The sequence below is a fragment of the Belonocnema kinseyi genome, chromosome 6 (genome assembly GCF_010883055.1).
Source record: "Belonocnema kinseyi isolate 2016_QV_RU_SX_M_011 chromosome 6, B_treatae_v1, whole genome shotgun sequence".
Taxonomy (NCBI): Eukaryota; Metazoa; Arthropoda; class Insecta; order Hymenoptera; family Cynipidae; genus Belonocnema; species Belonocnema kinseyi.
In genome coordinates, this window is record NC_046662.1 from 69951152 (window position 1) to 69975597 (window position 24446).

The 24446-nt window shown below is 26.1% G+C and overlaps 2 protein-coding genes across 2 annotated transcripts in view; one reads left to right on the forward strand and one right to left on the reverse strand.

Annotated features, from left to right (window-relative positions):
- The window catches only part of LOC117175432 (ABC transporter G family member 3-like), a 27279-nt gene extending 13861 nt beyond the window's left edge, over positions 1-13418 (forward strand). The window contains exons 12-26 of the mRNA XM_033365139.1: positions 211-306; positions 5684-5936; positions 6007-6055; positions 6278-6327; positions 6406-6545; positions 6647-6814; positions 6994-7235; positions 9091-9283; positions 9416-9447; positions 9519-9624; positions 9727-9954; positions 10035-10170; positions 12667-12772; positions 12860-12960; positions 13054-13418. Of these exons, the coding sequence (XP_033221030.1) occupies positions 211-306; positions 5684-5936; positions 6007-6055; positions 6278-6327; positions 6406-6545; positions 6647-6814; positions 6994-7235; positions 9091-9283; positions 9416-9447; positions 9519-9624; positions 9727-9954; positions 10035-10170; positions 12667-12772; positions 12860-12960; positions 13054-13229 (2076 nt within the window). The 3' untranslated portion in view covers positions 13230-13418. The remainder of the gene's footprint in view (positions 1-210; positions 307-5683; positions 5937-6006; positions 6056-6277; positions 6328-6405; positions 6546-6646; positions 6815-6993; positions 7236-9090; positions 9284-9415; positions 9448-9518; positions 9625-9726; positions 9955-10034; positions 10171-12666; positions 12773-12859; positions 12961-13053) is intronic.
- Positions 13419-18734: 5316 nt separating this feature from the next.
- The window catches only part of LOC117175433, a 57365-nt gene continuing 51653 nt past the window's right edge, over positions 18735-24446 (reverse strand). The window contains exon 20 of the mRNA XM_033365140.1: positions 18735-19502. Within this exon, the coding sequence (XP_033221031.1) occupies positions 18735-19502 (768 nt within the window). The remainder of the gene's footprint in view (positions 19503-24446) is intronic.

Consider the following 24446-nt stretch of genomic DNA (forward strand, 5'->3'; position numbering starts at 1 on the left):
TAATATATGAAATAAATATAAAAATCAATCAAATCTCTTTCTGATACTTTGTAAAACCTTGTCTTCATCTCAATTTTTTCAAATTTGTTGAAACATTACACTCTTGAGGTTTTTATGTAAATAATATTGAAAAACTTTATTTATAGATTATAAATATCCTATTACTGAAAATATCATATTAACAAGTTGAATTTTTATTTATGATTTTAGGAGGACTTTTTGATGGACATCACCTGTTTGATTTGTCTCATAATTGCTTTCCGATTTCTAGCATTTCTGGCTTTACTTTCAAAAACTTATCGGTCAAAATAAATATATAAATATGCATCAGAGGTGGTGAAAATATTCAAGATTCGACCGATGAGAACAGAAATGTTTACTTTTTGATTTTTTAAAGTTTAATATTAAGTTTAAAACTAATAGAAAATAATTTGATAAGAAAAGAGGCAATTTTTTAATATTAATTCTAAAATATGAAATATTTAGCCAATTTGTTTCCATTAATGCTTTAAAATCTTCAAATTAAAAGCATTGACTGTAGAAACTTAAGAAAAATTGTATTCATCTGCGAAAATATTTTATATGTATTTATAGAATTATAGAAAAAGAAGACTATAATATATATTATTGAGTATGGATGTACAAGTATTTTTAATGCATGTAGTATCGATTTTTTACAAGAAATCTCATGAATTATCCAAAAAATTATATACATTTTGAGGATAAAATAAACTACTTTGTTACAAAAAAAACTCTGATTTATTTTCAAGTCCCTAATCTATAATTATAAGTTTTAAGCTTTTGTTGAGTTTAAAAAAATGTAATATTTTCATCACTTGTTATTGATATAAATATGAATTTTTATTTAAACTCTGTGTATTTGAATAATAATCTCAAATAATTCTCGAGAGAGGTCTACCGCAAGCAGACTAGATTAATTAAAAAGGGGCATATTTTCTACGGCAGTTTCCTGTCCGGTATTTAACCGCAAAGACGTCGGTGTCATTGTAAACCGGTTGTTATTGAAACCGTGTGAATAAATTGAAGGTAAACAGTCCCAAAGCACCCCGAAAATAATGGAGAAAATTTAATGAAGAAAATAAATTATAATTATTTGAGAATTAATTATCAGACGTTTCTTATTTTGAAGACCAATTTCTGAAATTAAAATATACGCTTCTATTTAATGTAATATAAAATATAATTAATAATGATAAATTAAAATAAATATTTAAATTTCTTCATCGGCTTTCATACAATTCTAATTTTATTTTTATTTTGATCCAATTTCAGTGATTTGTAACTTTTATTTAAATATAAGATTTTATTCCAGGAGGAATTAGAAGCAAATAAAAAATATTTGAAATTTTTCAAGATTTGCAATTTAAGATCATTCAATTCTTTATGCATATAATTCAAAATGATGTAGTTTTTAATATTATGTAAATATAGTTCAATTTTGAAAATTCATACTTAAAACTTGTTCTATTTTGAAAATTTATAAATAGAAATTCTTAAATTTTGATGACTTTGGAAATCAAAAGTTAAGTTTTCAATTCTATATTTTCCAAATTCAAAAAATTTCTAATGTAAAGCATCAAAATTACAGAATTTTTAATTCTTTAACTTATAACTTGCATAATTTTTAATAGTAAATTATCACCTTTTACTGATTTACGATTCAAAATTCTACCATTTTTCCAAGTTACAATTAATAAATGTTCAATTTTAAAGATGGTTTTATGATTTTAAAGATCAAAAGTGAAGTTTTAAATTCTTAATCTTCCAAATTAAAGAAATTTCGAAGGCAAATTATCAAAATTATAGAATTTTTGATTGTAAAACTACAAACTTGCATAATTTTACATTGTGATTTTTCAAAATCTAATTTTAAGATTTACAAATTTTATAATTTTTAATCGTAAATGTTCAAAATCAAAAACTCTTAAAATTGAAAAGATTAAAAATCAAAAGTTCTGAAACTTTGAAATTTAGAATTTAAAATTCTTGAAATTCAAAAATATAGAATTTAAAATTATTCAATTCTCTAGATTTATATGTTAAAGGTATGTAATTTGGAACATGTTTTTATAATAGCCGAATTTTGAAAGTTTATGATGGAAAATTCTTGAATTTTAACGATTTGCGATTTGAAATTCAACTTTAAAAATTTACAATTAAAAACTCATTAATTTTAAAGATGTGTAAATAAAAACTCTTAAATTTGGATGGTTTATAAAATCAAAAATCAAGTTTTCAATTCTAAATCTTCCAAATCAGATAAATTTCGAATGTAAATTCATCTAAATTAGAGAGTTTTCAATTGTAAATTGTCAAAATTAAAAACTCTTGTATTTTGAAGATGAAAAGAATTAATAAAGAAGATTGATTAAAGTGGAATTAAAAAATGAAAAATCTAAAATTTTGATGATTTTGAAGATCAAAAGACAAATTTTCATTTCTGAATCTTCCAAATTGGAGAAATCTCGAATCTAAAGCATCCAAATTAAAGAATTTTTAACTGTAAATTGTCAAAATTAAAAACTTTAGCATTTTCAAGATGAAAAGAATTAATAAAGAAGATTAATTAAAGTTGAATTGAAAAATTATCATTTTTGATGAAGTATAAATGAAAATTCTAAAATTTTGATGGTTTTGAAGATCAAAAGTTAAATTTTCAATTCTGAATCTTCCAAATTGGAGAAATTTGGAATGTAAAGCATCCAAACTAGAGAATATCTAATTATAAATTTTCAAAATTTTGAAGAATTACATAAAAACTATTCAATTTTGAAGAAATGTAAATGGAAATTCTTAAACTTGGATGATTTTGAAGATCAAAAGTCAAATTTTTTATTCTGAATCTTCCAAATTGAAGAAATTTCGAACGTAAATCATAAAAAGTACAAATGTTTTAATTTTAAATTAAACAAATTAAAAGCTCTTTAAATTTAAAGATTTTGTATTTAAGGTTCTACAATTTCGAAGATTTACCATTAAAATTTCATCAACTTTAACAATTTTGTAGTTTAGAAATATTCACTTTTAAAAATGTATGAATAAAATTAATTTTTTTGTTGAAAACTTGCTTTAAAAACATACAGTGATTCCTAGAGATAGGGCCCCCAAAGTTTGTTATTCTGAGAATGGACGCGGCGCAGTTGGGGTGGGTGAGAGGAGCATGGGGGGGGGTGCTCACTCACACGTGAATGATTACATTCGGAGTGGACCTTTGTCAAGGGAATTATGTCCAAGGTCAGCCCCAAAACCAGCACTCACTCTAAGGTTCACTCTAATTTTTAATTCAGAATTTAAGAATGGAACTCTTTCGAGTTTTTGTTTTGTTTTGCATTATTCTCCATTGGAAGGTCAATACAGAATTGAAATCTGGATTGACCACAGGGCGTCGATAGAAAAATGGTTTTTCCGATATGTATGCGAGACTCGAGAAGATTATGGCATGTAATAGAAAACCGAAACCCTATTCGTTCGAGGCTTGGCGTAATGTGTAGTTGGTACCCCTTCTTCAAAAGGTAAACAGAAATACCTTTATCAATGCAATATTGCATAAAAAATAAATCGCTAATTTCATAACACGGAGCCATTTAAGTATTTCGCATTTTTTTAAACAATCGAATCGAAGTAAGTGTACATTTATGAATAGCACAAATACACCTAAAATCATGTATTCTTATTTTAATTCATTTAAAAGTTTAGAGAACAGTTGTCTACTGTTGGTTCATTTTCTATAGTAGAGAGGTCTCCCCTACTTTTAAATATCAAAATGTGTAAAAATAGTTCAATTCGTTTAATTATGTAAAATTAAATAACTGCTTTTTTTCATTTGTGAAAGTAAAATTATTAAAGGATTAGTAATTTTTTAATTGTTCGAGTTTCTAGGGGTTTTTTCATAAATCTTGATCAATCTCAGTATAAAGTAAAAAAATCATAGACTCAGAATCACGAACATAAGATTCACATTTGAAAGATTTGCAGCTGAATAATTAAATAAATAAATAATACTAAACATATAATTATTAATTTTTTGAAGTTTTTCCTAAAGGCCATGCACATGAATAAGAATTAAAACAAGTTTTTATCGTAACATACTTAAGATTCAGTTAATATTTATCATAACTATTTTTGGAAGGAAAGATATTATCCTGGTGTGTAGACACCTTGTAAAAACAGAGGAATTTAGCAAATTTGCCACAAAAGTAGGGACATATATTCTTTTAAGGAAAATTAATGTGGATATTATATTAAATTCATTTTAAAATGCTTCGAATTCCTAAAATTTCAAGTCAAATTATTGTATTTTTTAATAGAATTGATGAATTTTTAATTAAATACTTTAAATTTCAACCAAAAAATATAAATTTCCTACGAAAAATCGAATAGTTCAATTTACAGTATCAATAAAAAATTGTTTGAACCAAAGAAAAGCGAAATTTCGAAAAAATAGTTCAAGTTTACACCAAAGTGAGGAACTTTATCTAAAATGATGAATCTTCAACTGGAATAGTTGAATTTTAAACGAAAAAGATAAATTTTCGATTGAAATGATAAATCTTTAACTAGAATAGTTGAATTTTTAAACAGCAATTTAAATTTTTAACCGAGAAGATTCCTTTTCTACTAAAAAATACGAATTTTCAACGAAATACATGAATTTTCATCAAAATAGTTGCATTTTTACCAAACAAAAAATACATTTTCAACCAAGAAGGAAATATTAAAATTTTTAGTTTAAAAAATTAATTTTGAAGTAAAGAGATAAAATTTTAACTAAAATGATAAAATATTCCATCATTTTAGGTGTTAATTCATCTCTGTGGTTGAAAATTAATTTTTAACAAAAAAAAAACAGATTTTGGTTAGAAAAGTAAATTTTTTAAAATCAAACAGTTGCATTTTCAGCTGAAAAAAATTAATTTTCAATTAAATAGATAAATTTTGTAACCAAAAAGATGAATTCTCAAATAGAGTGATGAATTTTTAACTAAAATCGTTGACTTTTCAAAAAGAAAAATAAAAAACCGATTAACAGAATATAAATTTTGAATAAGAAAACGAAATTTCAACAAAATAGTTCAATTTTTAATTTGAATAGTTTTAATGTCGATTTAAAAAAATAAATTTGCAACCAAAAAAAAAATAAAATATAAATACAAAAGATAAATTTTCTAACACAAAGAAGGAATCTTCAACACTGTGATATTTAGAGTTTTTCCCCAGATGTAATAATTTCAGTATTCGAGCTTTTTTAAATACAGAAAGAATTGAAAAATAAAAATCAAATATAATTTAAATTTCATATTAAAACAAGCATTTTTTTTAGATATTTATAAAAAACTAACTTTGTAAATACAATGGTAGCAAATGGACTCAAAAGACTAGAAGGTAAGTCCAGAAAAATATATACTCTTCAATTAAACTTTTTTCAATTTAAAAAAATGGTTGTTTTTTTAACAACAAAACTGACTGTTCTCACGTAGTTTAAAATCTATAAAAATAATACCAAATTTTGAATTACTAATAATGATAAAAATGATATATGATTTTCGACGGCCCTGAATTTTGTTCTGCAAAGTTACCTGTCGTCTTTCACTCTCTAAAAATATTCTCGCAGTGCTAAGGTTTCTCGGAGGCAGAACAGGCGTATGGCAACCGGCGATCCTAGCCGGTATACGGGATATTTTCCCTTTTTAAATGGGAGAAATATTACACAAAATATAATAAAAATAATTCTAAAAAACTAAGTTTCCAAAAATATAACGCGGCCCACTGTAGGAGGTTGTTTTCGATGTTTCAAAAATCTTCTACGGACTTTAGGGGTGAATCCGGTATAAGAGGTGTGACCCTTACCTGGCAAAATGTCAGTGTCTACGCAATGGATAGAAATCGATCGATTTGCAAACAACTGATCAATAATGGTAGGAATATGTGAGTTTCTGTGATAAAAAATTAAAAAAATTATCCTTACGAAGGTCAAATTTGTTCCAGTGAGGGGTGCATTAAAACCTGGAGACCTCACGGCAATTCTCGGAGGAAGGCAATTATTATTTACTATTAATTTCAATACTTAGAATTGTATTTATTTACTTTTACGTTTTATTAAAATAATCTAGAGAGTTATTCATTTTTAATTTAAAAATAGTCTGTTTAAGTTGTGATGTCAATTTGAAATATCAAACAGTGAATACATTTTTATTAAAATTCCTTTTAATTAAAAGCGATGAAAGTATAATAATTAATTATTAATATTATTTAATAGTGGATCGGGAAAAAGTTCTTTAATGACAGCGTTGGCTTTTCGAACTCCTCGTAAGCAAAAAAAAATTAATTTTGTTTAAAATAAAAAAGCAACAATTCTTATTGAATATTTTATTAATAATAAAACAGCTGGTGTCATCGTCCATGGGGGAATCAGAGCAAATGGAAGGGAAGTCGATTTGTCTTACATGAGACACCATAGTGGATTTATGCATCAGGAAGACGTTTTCATTGGAACAATGACAGTATTAGAACATCTTTGGTTCATGGTAATATTTTTTCGAAAATAGTTATCACAAAATGGGAAAAAAATTTATCAGACATTTTTTTATCCGATTTAATTTTATTGTTTATCAATTAATTTTTCTAGGCTCGAATGAAATTGGATAGGAGAATGGTAACTTGGGAGATTAGACAGCGAATAGAAGCTCTTTTACGTGAAGTGGGTCTTGCTGCGAGACACAATGTTCGAATTGGAAATGGTGGTGATAAAGTTTTATCAGGGGGAGAACGAAAAAGACTTGCTTTTGCCACCGAGGTAAAAATGATTCATGCCATTTTTATAATATTAATTAGGAATTTATAGTCCTTGATTTTTTTCTTTTTGATCAATTGACAAATTGTCAATTTTTAATTTAAAGTCTCAAAAGTAAAAAATTTACGATATTAAAATTAGGTACATAATTATAACTAAGGAAATTTTTTACATTTTTTAAGCAGCTTTTAACCGATCCGAGAATTTTATTTTTGGATGAACCAACAACTGGTCTTGACGCACATTCAGCTAGTTTTTTAATCTCACAATTAACTTCTATTGCTAATCGGGGACGAACTGTTCTTTGCACAATTCATCAGCCCAGTTCAGCGATTTTTAATCTTTTTCACAAAATAATTTTGGTTGCTGATGGGAGAATCGCTTTCGCTGGATCGAGTGAACAAGCCATTCAGTTTTTCGCAAAGTAAGAGATTTGATTGGTAATTTACCGAAATTTTTAAATTCAATTCATTTATTTTAGTTTATTCTCGAGAGGTACATAACGTCGAACTTTTGAATTATTGTCAGTTAATTCAAATAATTCCAAATTTCGTTTTTCAATTTTGAAGCATTATTAATTAAATACTTTATGATCCGAATCGTGCTGAATATAGTAATTTCTAAACGAAGTGTCTGGGCACGCGAAAAATCAGGAATTTCAATTTAAAACCTTGAAATTTCAATTTAATTCGGAAGGGTCTAAACTTTATTTTGAGCTACAAGAATAAAAAATTAATTTCAAATTCGAAAAGTATGATTGTTGATTTAAAATTTCCCAAAATAACTATTGAATTAACGATTTAAGACAATTGAATTCCCCACCATAGAGTTGAATTTTTAACAGAATAATTGAATTTCCAAAAAAATAGTTTAATTTTCAACCAGATAGCTGAATTTTCAATCTACAAAGATGAATTTTTAACAAAAAATGTAATAGTTAATATTTCAATCAAAAATATGAACTTTCTACCAAAAGAGATGATTTTTGTAACTAAAAAGATTAAGCGATTAATTTTCTACGAAAAAATAAGAATTTTTCCACAAAATACATGTATTTTAAAAGAAAAATGTGAATTTTAAACCAAAAAAGATAAAAAGAGGAAAAATTTATTTTTAACAAAAGAAAACGAACTTTTAACAGAATAATCTAATTTTCCAACCAAAGACGAATTTTGAAGAAAAAAAATATATTCCAGTCAAGAAAGGAAGAGAAGTTTTTCTAAATTCTCGAGCCTTTAAGCCTTAAGATTAATTTGATGAATTTCCCACGAAACAGTTCCATTTTAAAGCAAAAGAGGAAGTTTTAAACTAAGAAGATTAGTTTTATGACAAAAATACGAATTTTCAACTAAACAGGATCAAATTTCAACAAGAAATTGAAAAGTTACATTTTCAGTTAAAAAAATATTATATAAATATAAAATTTTCAATCAAAGAGATGAACCTGCAAAATAAAATCGTTTTAAGATAATTTTTTAATAAATAGCGTGATAGTTGATATATAAAAAAACGAATATTCAACAAAATAGTTAAATTTTTAATCAAAGAGATCGCATTTAAGGTCGGCAATATAGGTATTTAGCTGTGCCACATGCCCTTAAACATTAATTTTTAATAAACAGTGTAATATCAGGTATTTCAACCATAAATATATTTAATTTTAATTAAAAACAGACAAATTCGCCCAAAAAGAGGAATTTTTTAACAAAAAAGTTAAATATTCAAGAAAATGAATAAAATTCATCAAAATAGTTGAATTTTTAACCAATAGTCGAATTTTCAAACAAAAACTATCAAGCTTAAACCAAGAACAATGGCATTTTTTTTCAAAGAATTGAATTATAACAGAAAATTTGAATTTTCAACATGCTAGTTGAATTTTTAACCAGATAGTTAAATTTTCAAACGAAAAAAATCAAATGAAAATGGAAAAAGTTAAGTTTTTGGTAAAAAAATTTATTTTTAACAGAAGAAAACGAATTTTCAACAAAATAATCCAACTTTAATGAAACAGTCAGTATGCTCGTACAACTTTCTTTTTCGAAATTCCCTAATTTTAACCTGATCAACTTTTCTTTTTCTCTGACTGCTAATATGCAAAGACCGTTATATTATTTTTGTAACATTTTTAGAATAGAATCTTTTATGATCAGAATAAAAACTTTCAAATTAAAATATGCAAATTTCAAGATAAAATTTAGAAAATTAAAATTTAATATCTTCGTTTATTCTAGGATATTTTTGTGTATTCAAACTGAAAATAAAAATAATTCTTTTAGCCTCGGTTACGAGTGTCCGGTTTCTTACAACCCTGCTGATTTTTTGGTAGCAACTCTGGCAATTGCCCCAAAACAGGAAGACAGTAGTCGAAGGGCAGCACAAAGAATTTGCGATGCCTTTCTCTCTAGCGATGCTTCTAAAGAAATCGACGTCACTATTCAACTTGAACTTCACGTCGGAGGGACTGTTTCCGTAAATTAAAATTATTACTATATAAAATCCTTATTTATTTTAATTCATTATTTTACTTAATTATTATTATTTAATTATTTATTGTAATTATGTTTTGAAGAAATTAGATTAGACTAAATTCACTGATTTTAGCAAAGCGCAGAATCTGATGAGATCGGTGGCTTGTAAGTACGAGATTATTTTTTTATTTCGAAATTTATTATTTAATTTTTTTTTAAATGAGACACTTTTTTAGTAAGCAGCCTAATTGTTGGACAAGAATGTTTTGGTTAACGCATCGAGGATTTATGCAGGTTTTACGAGATCCATCAGTTCAACTTCTTAGGATGGTACAAAAAATGGTAAATATACTGCAATTCTTAATTAATCTTTAATATAATAATAATTATTTATTAATTATTATGTATTTATTTATTTTAAATTAATTTTAAATTGCATTTCAGAGCGTGGCAACTGTGGCAGGTCTTTGTTTCGTAGGGACAATTAATTTAGATCAATTAGGTATCCAAGCAGTTCAGGGAGTAATTTTTATTCTTGTCGCTGAAAATACTTTTTTCCCAATGTATTCTACTTTGGCATTAATTCCTCAAGAATTGCCCCTTTTTCTAAGGGAATACCGAGCAGGAATGTATCCTGCTTATGTGTATTATACTTCTAAAGTGCTCTCATTGGTAAGTAAAATATATTTAAAAAATAATAATTTAATCCTAAACTCCTTCAGGAAATAGAATTTGATTAAAATTTTTATCAGATTCCAGGCCTAATTATCGAACCAATAATATTTGGCGTAGTTGTTTATTGGTTAGCGGGTCTTAGAGACACAGCAGAAGCATTTGGTCTTACGCTGATAATTTTAATTTTTACCATGAATGTTTCAACAGCCTGCGGTATTAAAAAAATTTTATTGAGTATTGAGAATTAAGCGAAAAAACGTAATAAATCTACTTGTGTTAGTTTCTCAATATTTAAGGTGATATAAAATAAAATTTGAAGAGGGCGCGAGCCATTTTCAAGCAATAATACTATTTTTTACCAAAAAAGATGAATTTTCCACCAAAATGATGAACCTTCATAAAAAAAAGAATTTTTAACAAAGTAGTTCATGTTTTAGCTAAGCAGTTTGATGTTTCAACCAAAAAGGCGCATTCTCAGCGAAAACTGTAATAGTTGATATTTAAGGAAAATATTTTTTTTTAATCAAAAAAGTAAAATTCAACCATAAAAGACTAATTTTCAAGAAAATAGCTGAATCATCAACTAAAGTTGATTAATTTCCAAATATTTAGATTTGAATCAGTTGAAATTTTTCCCAATTTCAATCAATGGCTAAATTCTAGCTATGTACCAATTATTATCATTATTGAATTAGTAAACTTTACTAAACTTTAATCAGTAATTGACATTAGTAAAAATTTCTTACGTCTCAAATTTATAGACAAAAAGATTGAATTTTAAACTTAAAAAGATCAATCAGTAAAAATAACAGAACCATAGCAAGAATTCAGTCAATAATTATAATTAGTAAAAAATTTAACTGATTGAAATTCAGAGAGAACTAAACAGTTTCAATCTAAACCAAAAACGATTAATTTTCTTCCTGAAGAGATAAATTTTTAAATAAAAAAGACGATTATTAAAGAAAATAGGTTAATGTTCAACCAAAAGTGAATTTTCTGTCAAGCGAAAACAAAAATGTAAACCAAATTGTTACATTTTCATGATAAAAAGACTAATTTTATTTTAAAAAGTAGAATTTTCTACCCGAAAATGTGAATTTTTAACATAAATGTTCAAATACTAAAAATTTTAAAATATATGATAAATTCTTAACTAAAATAGTTACATTTTGAGTCAAAAAATTACTTTAAAAAATTTAAGAAAATAGTTGCATTTTCCACCAAAGTGATCAATTTTCAACTAAAGTTATGACTCTATCAACAAGAAAATGAATTTTTAACTAAATAGTTCTACTTTTAATGTAATAGTCGATTTTTCAAACAAAGAATCTGCATTCTCAACAAAAAATGTAATGGTTAATATTACACCAAAAAATTATTTTTATTTTAAATCAGAAAAAAATTAAACTCATTCAAAAAGACGAATTTGTAAGAAAATGACTGAATCCTTAACAAAAACCCATTCATTTCTAAATCTGTAGATTTTAATCAGTTAAACTTCATACAATTTCAATCAGTGACTGAATTCTAGGTGGAAAGCAATTAATTCCACCGATAAATTAGTCAATTTTACGGATTTATGATTAAAAAGAAGCTGATTTATAGCTAGAATTCAGTCACAAATTGATATTAGTCAAAAATTTTACTGATTTAAATTTATAGAAAACCAAAAAGTTGCATTCTTAATCTAAAAACAAAATTTCTACCAATATAGATGAACTTTTAAACAAAAAAGATGGATTTTGAACAAAATAGTTGAATTTTCAATTTAAAAAAATTAATCATTAAATAAAGCTGAAAAAAACAGTTGAGGTTTTAAAGAAAAAATATTTTTCAGTCACAAAATAAAGAAAATTTCAACCAAATTGTTAAATTTTCAAGCCAAAAAGACTAATTTTATACAAAACTGTCGAATTTTCTAAAAGAATTTACATTTTCGACTAAAGAGATAATTTTTTAAATTATATGATGAATTCTTAACTCAAATAGTTGAATTTTCAGTAAGATAATTAATTTTCAACCCAAAAAAGATTATTATTAAATTAAAAAGTTGCATTTTCAACAAAAAAAAGTAGTTTCTATCAAAAGAGATGAATGTCCAAGCAAAACAAATAATTTTCTCAAGAAAGTACAAGAATTTCTACCATATTGTTTCATTTTCAAGTTAAAATTTGAAGAAATTATTTTACAACAACATAGTAGTTTTCAACAAAAGAGATGAACAAAACTGTTGAATTTTCAACAAAATAATTACATTTTCAAACAAATAATTAAATTTTTAACCAAAAGAGATGAATGTCCATTGCTCAACCAAAAACATAATAATAAACTTTTCAACCAACTGAATAAACTTTCAACGAAAAATAGTTGTATTTTCTTATTGGTTTCTATTAATTCAGTCCAAATTTAAGTGAAAAAATATAAAAAGAGGGGAAAAGGGGAGACTGCCCATTTTTTGATTTTGAACACACTTTTAATTTTTTTCTAAAAATTCGTCTTATTTTATAGATACACGTTAAAACCGAGACGAAATTTATTTTCTCAGATTAATTTTGATAATAAAATTGATAATATTCGAAAAATACCTAAACAATAATGATCTCAATTAAAAAAAAAGATTTATTACGTTTTTTTCCTTTACTTCCCAATGATCCCGATATATTTGTCTAGGGACTTATTAAAAATTCAAATATATATTTTTTATAGGATGCTTTTTCTCGGCAGCTTTTGAAAACGTTCCTGTTGCTATGGCGTATCTTGTCCCCTTCGATTATGTCTTAATGGTGACAATGGGACTCTTTGCGAAACTTGAGTATTTTAACGCTTTATTTTCATAATTAAATTACTACTTGTCTTCTATAAAAAAAATTAAATAAAAAAACTTTAATTCTATTTTCAGTTCGCTCCCAATTTATATTCGATGGTTGAAATATATCTCTTGGCTTTTACATTCTACAGAGGCTCTTTCGATCGTTCAGTGGAGAAATATACAGAATATATGTTAGTGTTGGAAAAAATGAAATAATTATTTCAATTAATTCATCGCGAGTACTTTTAGGGGATGTAAAATTTAATAATTATTTTTTTCTACAGCTTGTGTAGCGACAAATCCTGACTTGCCATGTATCACGAATGGATCTGATGTCCTCGAACATTACGATTTTAACGAAAATAATTTTTGGCCTGATCTTGTCTTAATGGCCTTAATGTACATGATTTTTCACCTTCTAGGCTATTTTTGCCTATGGAGGCGTTGCCGTGCCAAATAAGAATGAAATCAACTATCAAAACTATCGATAGTATTCAAAGGCGGATCCAGAGAGAATATATTATTTAAGGATTCTTAATTTCCTTGACAAATTTGAACCCCCTAATTATTAGACCTTTTTTTATTTATTTTTTACCCTAAAATGATATTTTAACCAAGGGAAGATTCTCATTTCAAATAAAAAACAGGGAAATTTAATAAAAAAGACGAGGTTTCAACAAAATACTTGAATTCTCAACAAAGAAAGATTCTTCAGTCAAAGCAGAAAATAAATTTTATGAAAAATGTAGAATTTTCAACAAAAAAGATTAATTTTATACTAGATACAAGACGATTTCTCAACAAACTATATATTTTGAACCAAATAGTGTAACTGTTAAGCTAAAAAAAATAGCTATCTACAAAACAGTTGAATTTTCAACTATATAGTTACATTTTCAATCAAATATATATAATTTTCAACCAAGAAGATTTATCGTCTAATAAAAAATAAGAATTCTCAACAAAATACGTATATTTTCAACCAGATGGTTGCATTTTTAACCAAGATTATTTTTTTAAAACAAAATATATACTTTTATAAGCAAATAGTTGAATTTTCAACAAAGAAGAGTAATTTTTTCACCAAAAAAGACCAATTTTTAGTCAAATAGTTAAATTTTTTAACTAAAAACATTAATTTTTAAACAAAAATGAAATAGTTAAATTTTTATTTAAAAAAGTTAGTTTTCAATACTTAAAAAAAAACGAATCTTCTGCAAAACAGTTGAATTTTCTACCAAACTCTTGTCAATCTGAAAGTATAAATTTTCAATACAAAATTTAATTTTTAATCAAATAGTAGAATTTTATGTTATAAAATAAATTTTTAATAACAAAAATGTGAACAAAATACATACATTTTTAACCAAATAGTTGATGTTTCACATAAAAAGATTAGTATTCTACTAAAAAAATCAATTTTTAATCAAAAATAGAACATTTAAATTTACATTAAAAGGAAATTAATTTATAATAAAAAAAGTCTTTTTCTACGAAAAGTTGAACTTTCAACAAAACAATATGAAATTTCCAGAAAAAAGTTAAATTTAAACCAAGTAGTTAAATTCTCAGTTAATAAATAAATTTCTACCCCAAAAAAGGGAAGTTTCAAGAAAGCAGTTCATTTTTCAACCAAAGAGATTAATTTTCTACTAAAAATTGTGAATTCGCAACCAAAACAATTAATTTTTAAGAAATACATTAAACTTTCAAGCAAGGAGTTGAATTTTCTACTTGAATATATTAGTTTTCAATACAAAATATAATAGCTGATATTTCAAATAAAAAAGATTTTTATTTTTAATAAAACACAATTTAATCTAACCAAAAAATACGAATTAAAAAAAGTTGTATTCTAAATCAAAACAGTTTAATTTTCAACCAAAGCAGCATTTTTCTCAAAAAATTGATTTTCTACCAAAATAGAAATTTTCAACACAATTCATAATTGGTAACCTAATAGTTGACTTTTTAACTAAGAAAATTCATTTTCTACAAAAAAAATAGATATATTTTTAGCAAATTACATACATTTCCAACCAGATAGTTCAATTTTTAAACTAAAAAGATTAACTTTTAAAGAAAAATGGAATGGGTAAATTTTTAAGAAAAGTTAATTTTTCACCATTTTAAACATTTTTTAGATACAAATTTTAATTTTTACCCCGAAAAGGTTAGTTTCAAAAAACAAGTTCAAGTTTCTACCAAAAAGATGAAAATATAATATTTGATATTTTAAATAAAAACGATTTTAATTTTAAATAAAACGCAATTGAATTTAACAAGAAAAGATAAATTTTCAACCAAACATTTCCATTTTTCACTACAAAATTAAGTTTCTACCAAAAAATAAATTTTGAGGAAAATTTATAAATATTCAAACAAATAGTTGAATTTTCACCGAAGAAGATCATTTTCTACAAAGGCGAATTTTCAACCAAAAATAATCTTTTTAACAAAGAATAGAATCATTACATTCCCATTGAAAAATATTAATTTTCAATTTCTTAAAAATATAATTTGTTGAAAAACCGTCAAGTTTCCCAAATAAAAATATAATTTTTCGATCAAATAGTCGAATTTTCTACCAAATTGTAGAATTTGCAAAAGAAAAAGACGAATTTTCTACAAAACAGTTCAATTTTTAACTCGAAAATATAAGCTTTCAAAAAAAAAAAAAAGGTTAACCAAATTATTGTATTTCTAACCCTGCAATTAAGAATTTGTAATCAAATGGTCGAATTTTTAAACGAAAGATATTAAACATCAACCAAGAACAGTTGCATTTTTAACAAAATAGTTAAGTTTTCAAACAGAGTTAAATTTTCAAGAAATGAAGAAGATTTTCAACTGAAGACATGAATTTGCAAACTAAAATGATCAATTTTCCATCCGAAAAGACGAATTTTTAACAAATAAAGATACATTTTCAACTAAAGAATGGAAAATTTACATTTCGAGGAAAAAAATTAATTAAAACACAAAATTTGTCTACAAAATACTGAAATTTGTAAACAAAGCAATGAATCTTCAAAAAAAATTAACTTTGAATAAAGTAGTTCAATTTTCAACCAACAAGTTGAATTGTCAACCTAAAAAGATTAATTATTAACTAAAAATTGTACCCTAAGTAAGACAGCAGAGAAAAATCGTTGCACCAAGTATGAACGTTATTTTAGATTTTTTATTAATGTGAAAACTACAATTTGAAAATATAAATGAAGTTAAATTTATCGCAATATTATTTTCAATTTGAAAAGTTCTTTTAAATAATTGGGGGAGCTCTTTGTACCACTTTTAAAATAATTTAGTTAAAGAAAATTCAGAACAAAACCCCCTCCGAAAACTTCTGGATCCGCCCTTGAAAGTATTTAAGAAAGTATTTAAATTCGAATTTTAACTTCTAAGTCGAATGTCCAGTGTTAAAATAAAAATATTTTTATCTACTACAGAAGGCAGTCTAATTTTCTAGCATTTTCTTCTGATTTATAAGTTATTTATATTTATTCATATTTATAAGTTAACAATATTCTTATCGCTAATAAACTTCTCCACTTATAATAATATCAGTCATCACAGCACCCATTGTCGTTAAAAAAGTGAATATAGGTGACATTTTTTCTAAAATAGGTGATAAACAAATGTTAAATAAGACAAACAAGTTGTAATTTTTTGTAAACCGAGAGATGCTCAGAAGTTTTTTTCTTTTATTAAAACGGCCATCCTGAAAATGGAGTATTTACATTTCCACTGAGAATTAATTTTCAATTAAAAAAAGTAAAAACTATTTTTTTGCAAACCCTTCAATTGTTTACAACATAGTTAAATCCGTTACCAAATTGTTGATTTTTCAAACAAAAGAGATGAATAGTCTGCATTTTTAAACAATAAAAGTTAAATTTTTGACAAAAAAGTGAATTTTCTACTAAGAAAAAATTTGCAGTCAAGAATGAAAAATAATGTTAAGCAAATTGTTCAATTTTCAACAAAAAAGATTAATGTTTATCAAAAGTGCTAAAGTTGATATTTCCACTACAAAACTTTAATAAAAAACAAAAACAGTTTAGATTTTACCAAACAGTATATATTTTCAACATGACTAGATTTTGACAAAAAAAAGTTGATTTTCTAGCAATAAAACACAATTTTTTAACCAAAATGTTGAATTTTCAACCAAAAATAGAGTAGATCAATTTGCGTTGATAATGGATTCTCAATAAAAACAAAAAAGAATTTTCTACAAAACAGTTTAAATTTATACCAATTTGTTGAATTTTCAATCCAAAGTCCTAATTCTCTATCAAACAATTTAATTTTAAAAACAAGAACATGAAATAACAAAAAAGTTAATTTACAATTAGTCAGTTGACTTTTTTAACAAAATATTTGAATTTGTACTTTTTAAAAACTTATTTGCAATAAAACGAATTTTTAATAAAATTTTTTAACCAAAAAAGGAACTTTCAACTAAAATTATGAATCTTCAACGAAAAAAAAATGAAATAAAAAAAAATTGGTTCAACTTTTAACCAGGGAGTGGAAATTTTTATTAATATTTTTTTGTTAAAAATTCTACTTTTTGGTTACAAATTCTGCTATTTAGATGAAGATTTAACTATTTTATTGAAAATTAAAGTCTTTTGTTAAAAAATAATCGTTTTTGGACGAAAAATTATATTGTTTGGCAGTAAATTCATTCTTTTCAATTGAAAATTCATATTTTTAGGTTGAACATTCATCTTTTTTGATTGAAAATTAATAATTTTTATTTGAAAAGTCTATTATTATATTTTTGTTTAATAAATAATCTCTTTTACTTAAAAAACATAGTTCTTGTGAAAATTTAAGGGTTTTTTGAAAAAGTCATCGTTTTGGTCCAAAATTTTTTGTTGTTGAAAATTCACCTTATATATTTGAAAGTTAATAATTTTTATCGAAAAATCTACTATGATATTTTTGGTGTTTAGTTCGAAATTCTACAAATTGTTTGAAAGTTTATTTATTTTATTGAAAATTGAACTAGGTTCTTAAAAAGTCCACTTCTTTGTTTAAAATTAACCTCTTTGTTCGAAAAATCTATTTCGATTGATGGTTAGTTCTTTTTATCAAAAACAAAACAAAAGTATTATACTTCTTTTTCAGAATTAATCGGAATTCAACTATTTTGTTAAAAAGTCATATTTTTTTGTTGATTATTGATACTTTTTGGATTGAAAATTCTCCTTTACTTTAAAAATCGTCTTTTTGGGTGGAAAATTCAACTATTTGCTTAAAAAAATATCACCTTTTGGCTAAAAATTCATCTCTTGGTTAAACATTCTACTATTTGGTTGAAAATTTAACTGTTTTTTTTTTTAAAGTTATCTTCTTTAGTTAAAAATTGACCCTTTTTGATTGAAAGCTAATTATTTTTATTTGAAAAAATTGTATTTTTATTTTAAAATTAATCTAAATTCAACTATTTTCTTAAAAAGTAATCTTTTTTTATCAAAATTTCAACTGATTTATTAAACACTTGTATTTTGGATAGAAAATCAATCCTTTTGGTGTAAAAATCCTCATTTGTTAGGAAAGTCATATTTTTTAGTTAAAAATTCATCTTCCTTGTTTCCAAAATTAATCTGGCTTGTAGAATATTCATCTTTTGAAATTTAAAATTATGTTTGAAAATGCAAATCTTCCTGTTTGAAGTTTCATCTGTTTTGTTTGAAAATTCGATCATTTGGTACAAGATTCGTCGATTAGGAAAGTGTAATAAAAACTGTGTTTGGTGTGCAAGTTGTAATTTTGAATAAAATTGTACTTTTTCAACTGAAAAAAGGTGACAAATTGCTAAAATAGGGGACAAAAAGTGAAGAAGTGACACTCTGTGATGACTGTAATATTTAAATATAATTTAAAAACTAATTTAATAATAGAAATTAACAAAACAGAAATAGTTAATAAAATAAATCATAATCACCGATTACTTGTTCGGAGTAGATTCATAGCTGCAGGAACATAATTCATCTGAAAATGCTACGGAGAGAGGACTATTAAACAATTTGTGGAAGAACATTCCTTCGTCGTTCGCATTCTCAATCTGATTAAAAATCTCGTCTTCTTTTTTTCGAGCACTTTCTGTAGCTTCCAAGGTATCCACAGACGAAATAGTCACAACGCTCTGTTCAAATTCTAGATTCAGTGTCGGAGCTTCAGAAGTCTCATCAGGATCAGAAATATTATCTTCGCTGTCTTCGTCCAGAAGAGACTCAAAGTCTGAGATTGAATATCCCCGAGAAGAAATCACTTCATTTTCCTGATTCTTTTTCAAAATGTCTTTGCTTTCTTGTTTTTCTTGAGATTGACGAACACTTGGTGCTTTTTCATTATTTTGGAAAGAGTGTATTTGCGATCTTTGAGAATTATTTACTCCAAGAGAGAAACTTAATTTTGCGGTGTTGAAGGACGACAAAGTGTCTTGAGTTTTTTCAGCTATTAAATCTGGGAAAACGTTGTGTTCGATATTTGGATCAATCTTTGATCTTTTGGACGATACACTTCGAGAATCCATTTCTTTTTGGATCGAATCTTTAGTGGTGCTCATCTGCGAGGAATTAAAAGTTTGGGAATGGGATTTTTTTGTGATATCATCTGGATCGGGTCGCCAAATTCTTTTCGCAATCTTCGAATTGAAGGATGCGTTATTTGAATTTGTCTCTTTTAAGAAGCTGAGTTTTGACAAGTTCGAGTTCTGGAAAAAAATAATTCCAGTAACTAGGGTGGTTATTTGAATGAAAGAAAAAAATTCTCTGTTTTCAACGAATTTTTACGGATAATGAAATTTAAAAATTCGAACCCTTTAGGCTAGACATTTTTATTTGAACTATATAATGAGAACTGAACTAAAAATGAAAGAACTGAAAGTGGAACTCTTGAATTTTAAACTTCTTGGATTGAAGTTTGAAAACTGTTCAATTTATTTATTTTTATTTCATCGCTCAATAATTTTCATGCGTAAAATGGAAGCTATTAAAACTTTTAAATTAAAATTTTTTAGATTAAATTCAATTTAACTTCAATATTTTAAACTTTCATAAATTGTGCATTTCCAATGCTCTCAATCAATAAATTTCCAATTTAAAAAATTATATCATTTTGAGCAATTAGCAGCTGAAAAATTAAAAAATGAAGAATTAAAACATTTTTTACCTGAACACTTTTTAAATGAGAATTTAAATTATTTTAATTTTTTTTAATTTTCAAATCAATTGTCAATTTCTTGTTTATACGTCAAAATATGTTCTTGGTTTGCATTTTTTGAAAATATTCTCTTAAAAATAGTTTTTGAAAATAAAAAAAAAATAATAATAAATTTTTTATTAATAATAAAAATACTCAAATTTTATTTTAAATTCTTCAAGCATCCACATTTTGTTTTAAATTATTTGAAATCTTACAAAAATTTACATTTATTTTTAGAATTTTTTCAAAATTTCCTATTATTTTTTTTAAATTATTAAATTTTTTATTTTTATTTTTAAATGTTCGGTTGAAATTAATTGATCAAAATGAAAAATTATTTTCAATTTTCACTGAAATCCTAAGAAATATTATTTATTCACATGAGACCTTTCATATTTCTTAAAAAGCTTGTACTTATTTTTGTTCGAAATCTGCAAAAATCTACATTTTGTTTAATTATTTGAAATCGTTTCAAGTTATAAATTAATTTGGAATTTTTTCAAAACTTCTAAGTATCTCTTCAATTTATTCTAATTTTTACAAAATAATAAGGTTTCAATTGTTATTTATGCATCAAAATTCAACAAATCACTGACAAATTAAATTGTTTTACATAAAATAATAATTCAAATAAATTTTTCTCATACCTAAAATATATTTAATTCAATTTAAACTGCTTCAAATTTCTAACTTTTCAAGAAAGAATATTGCATTTTCAACAATATAGATGAATTTTTAAACCAATATTGGAATTTTAACTAGACAAGACGAATTTTAACAAAATAAATTAATTTTTAACCAAAGAAATGAATTTTCAATAACAAAAATTTTTTAACAAAACTGATAAATTTGCAACTAAAATTATCAATCTCTTACTGGAATAGTTGATTTTTTAACCAAAACGATGAATTTTCAACCAAGAAGATTAATTTCTATAAAAAAGCCGAATTTTCAACAAAAAACATGACTTTTCAACCGAGAATGATTAATTGTCAACTAAAAATTGAAGTTAATTTTTCAGTTAAAAAAATTAATGTTCAACAAGGAGATGAACTTTCAATTAAAATTATGGAATATTCAATTGGTCACATTCTCAAAAATGTTCGCATTTTCATTTAACTAGTTACATTTTCAGGAAAAAAAAACAATATTTTTCAAGAAAACAGTTACATTTTCAAACAAAGATCAATTTTCAACTAAAATAATGAATCCTTAACCAATTGTATTTTCAAGCAAAAAGATTAATTGTCAACCAAAAAGATTAATTTCTACCAAAAACGAAAGTTAAATTATCAGTTAGAAAAATTGATGTTAAACCAAAAAGATGAATTTGCAACTAAAATAATGGACTTTTCAAGTGAAGTATGTAGTTACATTTTCAGTTTGGAAAATTAATTTTTAAAGAAAGAAAAAGCGAATCTTAAACAAAATAGGTCCTTTTTCAAACGAAGAGATGAATTTTCAATTAAGATGATGAATACTCAACCAAAAAAATTAATTTTTAACAGAAGAGATTATTTTTCAACCAATTAATTACATTTTCATTCTAAAAAATCTTTATTCTAAACGAAAAATGTATTTGTTGATATCACCGGCACACAAAAAAAAGTGGTCTGTCCGACAGACTAGACTAGCATATCTATATGTTATTGGGGTCGCTGAATTCCAATCCGGTGTCCAAATAAGTAAGTTGGCTCGTATTTCTCTGAACAACGAAAAAATAGACGTAAAATCGACAAAAACAGCGATTTTCCAGGTATGTTTTTGCAAAAAAAAATATATTTTCTCGCTCGGTGGACTTAACAAACATATTTATATGTCTTTTGGGTCGCTGAATTCGAATCTGAGGCCCAAATAACCAATTTGACTCATACTTTTTCTGTAATCGCAAAAATAGACGTAAAATCGGCGAATACAGCGATTTTTATTGTATACTTTTGTAACAAAAAAATGTTTCATGTCCGGTGGTCTAAATCAGCATATCCTTATGTTTTTGGGGTCACTGATTCTGAATACGGGGTTCAGATAACCCAGTTGGCTCACATTTGTTCGAAAAACGCAAAAATAGATGCAAAGTCGAAGGAAACAGCGATATTTCGTGTATATTTTTGCACAAAAAAAATTTTTTTCATGACCGGTGGACTTAACCAGCATATCTATACATATGTTTTTTGGGTAGCTGAATCCGAATCCGGGGTCCAAATAACTGCGCACAAAAAAATGACAGATGCCGCTCGAACTTCATGTCAAAACAAATGACTGTGAAACAAACAAATGAAAGATCGCGCTCGAACTTCACGTTAGTAAAGAGAATAGTGGTAACAATCTCTTTAAGCGTGCTTCTTAATGTGACTTCAGCACAGTTTTAAAAACCATTATCAGTTTCTTTTTTTTGTGTTTTTAAATCACTAGTTTACTGTACTATACTTATACTATTACTATAAACTCCCAAATCAAAACAGATCATGTCTTCTAAGCGCTGTTTCAATTCCAATTTATCTACTTCCACTGTAGCGCATAATTGTGTGGGTGATCCAGATGCATTTTGCTACATATGTGGTAAATTTGAGGTTTTAGAAAATCGAAGAGTAATCAGCGATGACATAAAAACAATTTATAAAAGCTATTTTGGTATGGAAGTACAAAACCAAAGTGAAAATTGGGTTCCTCACAAAATTTTCAGTGCTTGTTATAAGGCATTCAATCGATTGAAAGACAGAGAAGGAAATAAGAAAACCCTTAAGATTCAAGAACCTACGATATGGAGGAAACCTCTTCGAAAAGAGGAATGCTATTTTTGTATGACAAACCTGACAGGAATCAATAGAAAAAAGAAAAGTGCTATCGAATATCCTGATGTACCTAGCGTCACTAAATCTGTCGAAAATAACGATGATACAAAAAACTCAAAAAATTTGTCACTTAACAGACAGACGACTGAAGCAGAAGAAAATAAAAGTACTGGTGAAGATTTCGATGTTGATCGTGATGAAAGTGACATTTCAGTTTATGGTAATGACGAGGATGATGATGAAAGCAGCGATGTTAATACAGAAGTATACATACCAGACAATGAAAAGAATAAAGTTCCTAAGCTATTTACGCCTGCAGAATTGAATGATTTATAGCAATATCTCGGTCTCCCTAAAGATGCTTCAGAGTATCTTGCTTCCGTTTTGAAAAAGAAGAACTTATTAGCTAAAGGAGTTAAATCAAGTTTCTACAGAAATAGGGAAAAAGAGTTTAGACAGTTTTTTACTTCTGAAGAAAATAATCATGGAAAATTAGTCTATTGTAAAAACATTGACGGATTATAATGGAAAAAATGAAACCTGGACTGTATAGACCGGGCAATTGGCGGCTATTCATTGACTCTTCTAAGCGCAGTCTAAAAGCAGTGTTATTGGATAATACTAATGTTTACTCTCCAATTCCAATCGCACATTCTATGGAACTGAAAGAGCATTACAGTAACTTAAAATTTGTCCTGGAAAAAATAAATTACTCAACTTATAAGTGGAAAATTTGCGGGGATCTCAAAACTCTTAGAATCGTTCTAGCATAGCAATCAGCGTATACAAAAACACCTTGTTACTTGTGCTTATGGGACAGTCGAGATCGCGTTCGTCATTACAAAAAAAAGATGGCCAAAAAGAACATCGTTTGAACAGGGACAAAAAAATATAATTGAAGATCTTCTAGTTGACCCAAAAGAAGTTTTGATTCCACCCCTTCATATAAAGCTGGGTCTTATGAAACATTTTGTCAAAACGCTTGAAAAGGATGGCGATTGCTATGCGTATGTCGAAGATAAATTTCCACAACTTTCCGAAGCAAAATTAAAAGAGGGGATCTTCGATGGACCACCGATAAGAAAAATGTAGCAGGATCCAGAATTCATTACAAAAATGTCTGGCACCGAAAAAGATGCCTGGCTTAGTTTTAACAATCTTGTAAAAAACTTTTTAGGTGATAAGAAAAGTCCAGACTATCAAAATGTGGTTTCAGAAATGGTAACAAACATTGGTAAACTAGGCTGCCTTATGAATTTGAAGCTACATTTTCTTCATTTGCATATAAATAAGTTTCCAGACAACCTGGGAGACTTTAGTGAAGAGCATGGCGAACGTTTCCCCCAGGATATAAAAGAGATGGAGAGGCGATATCAGGGATGTTGGGATATTAACATGATGGCTGACTACTGTTGGACTTTAAAACGAGATCAAGTCAATCAAGGTACCAAACGAAAGCGAAACCTACTACGTAGGCCTTTTGAGGATAAAAGGATTCGACACAAGCGATATAAAGAAAAAAAAAGAACCCTATAAGCGTGAGAGACAAGGGGACTCACGGTAATACCAGGTGTATACATATGAAACCGGTATTTTTTCAAGAAAAAAACACATTTATTTCAAGAGAATGATAACAAATATTTTATTCAAAGTATGCGCCC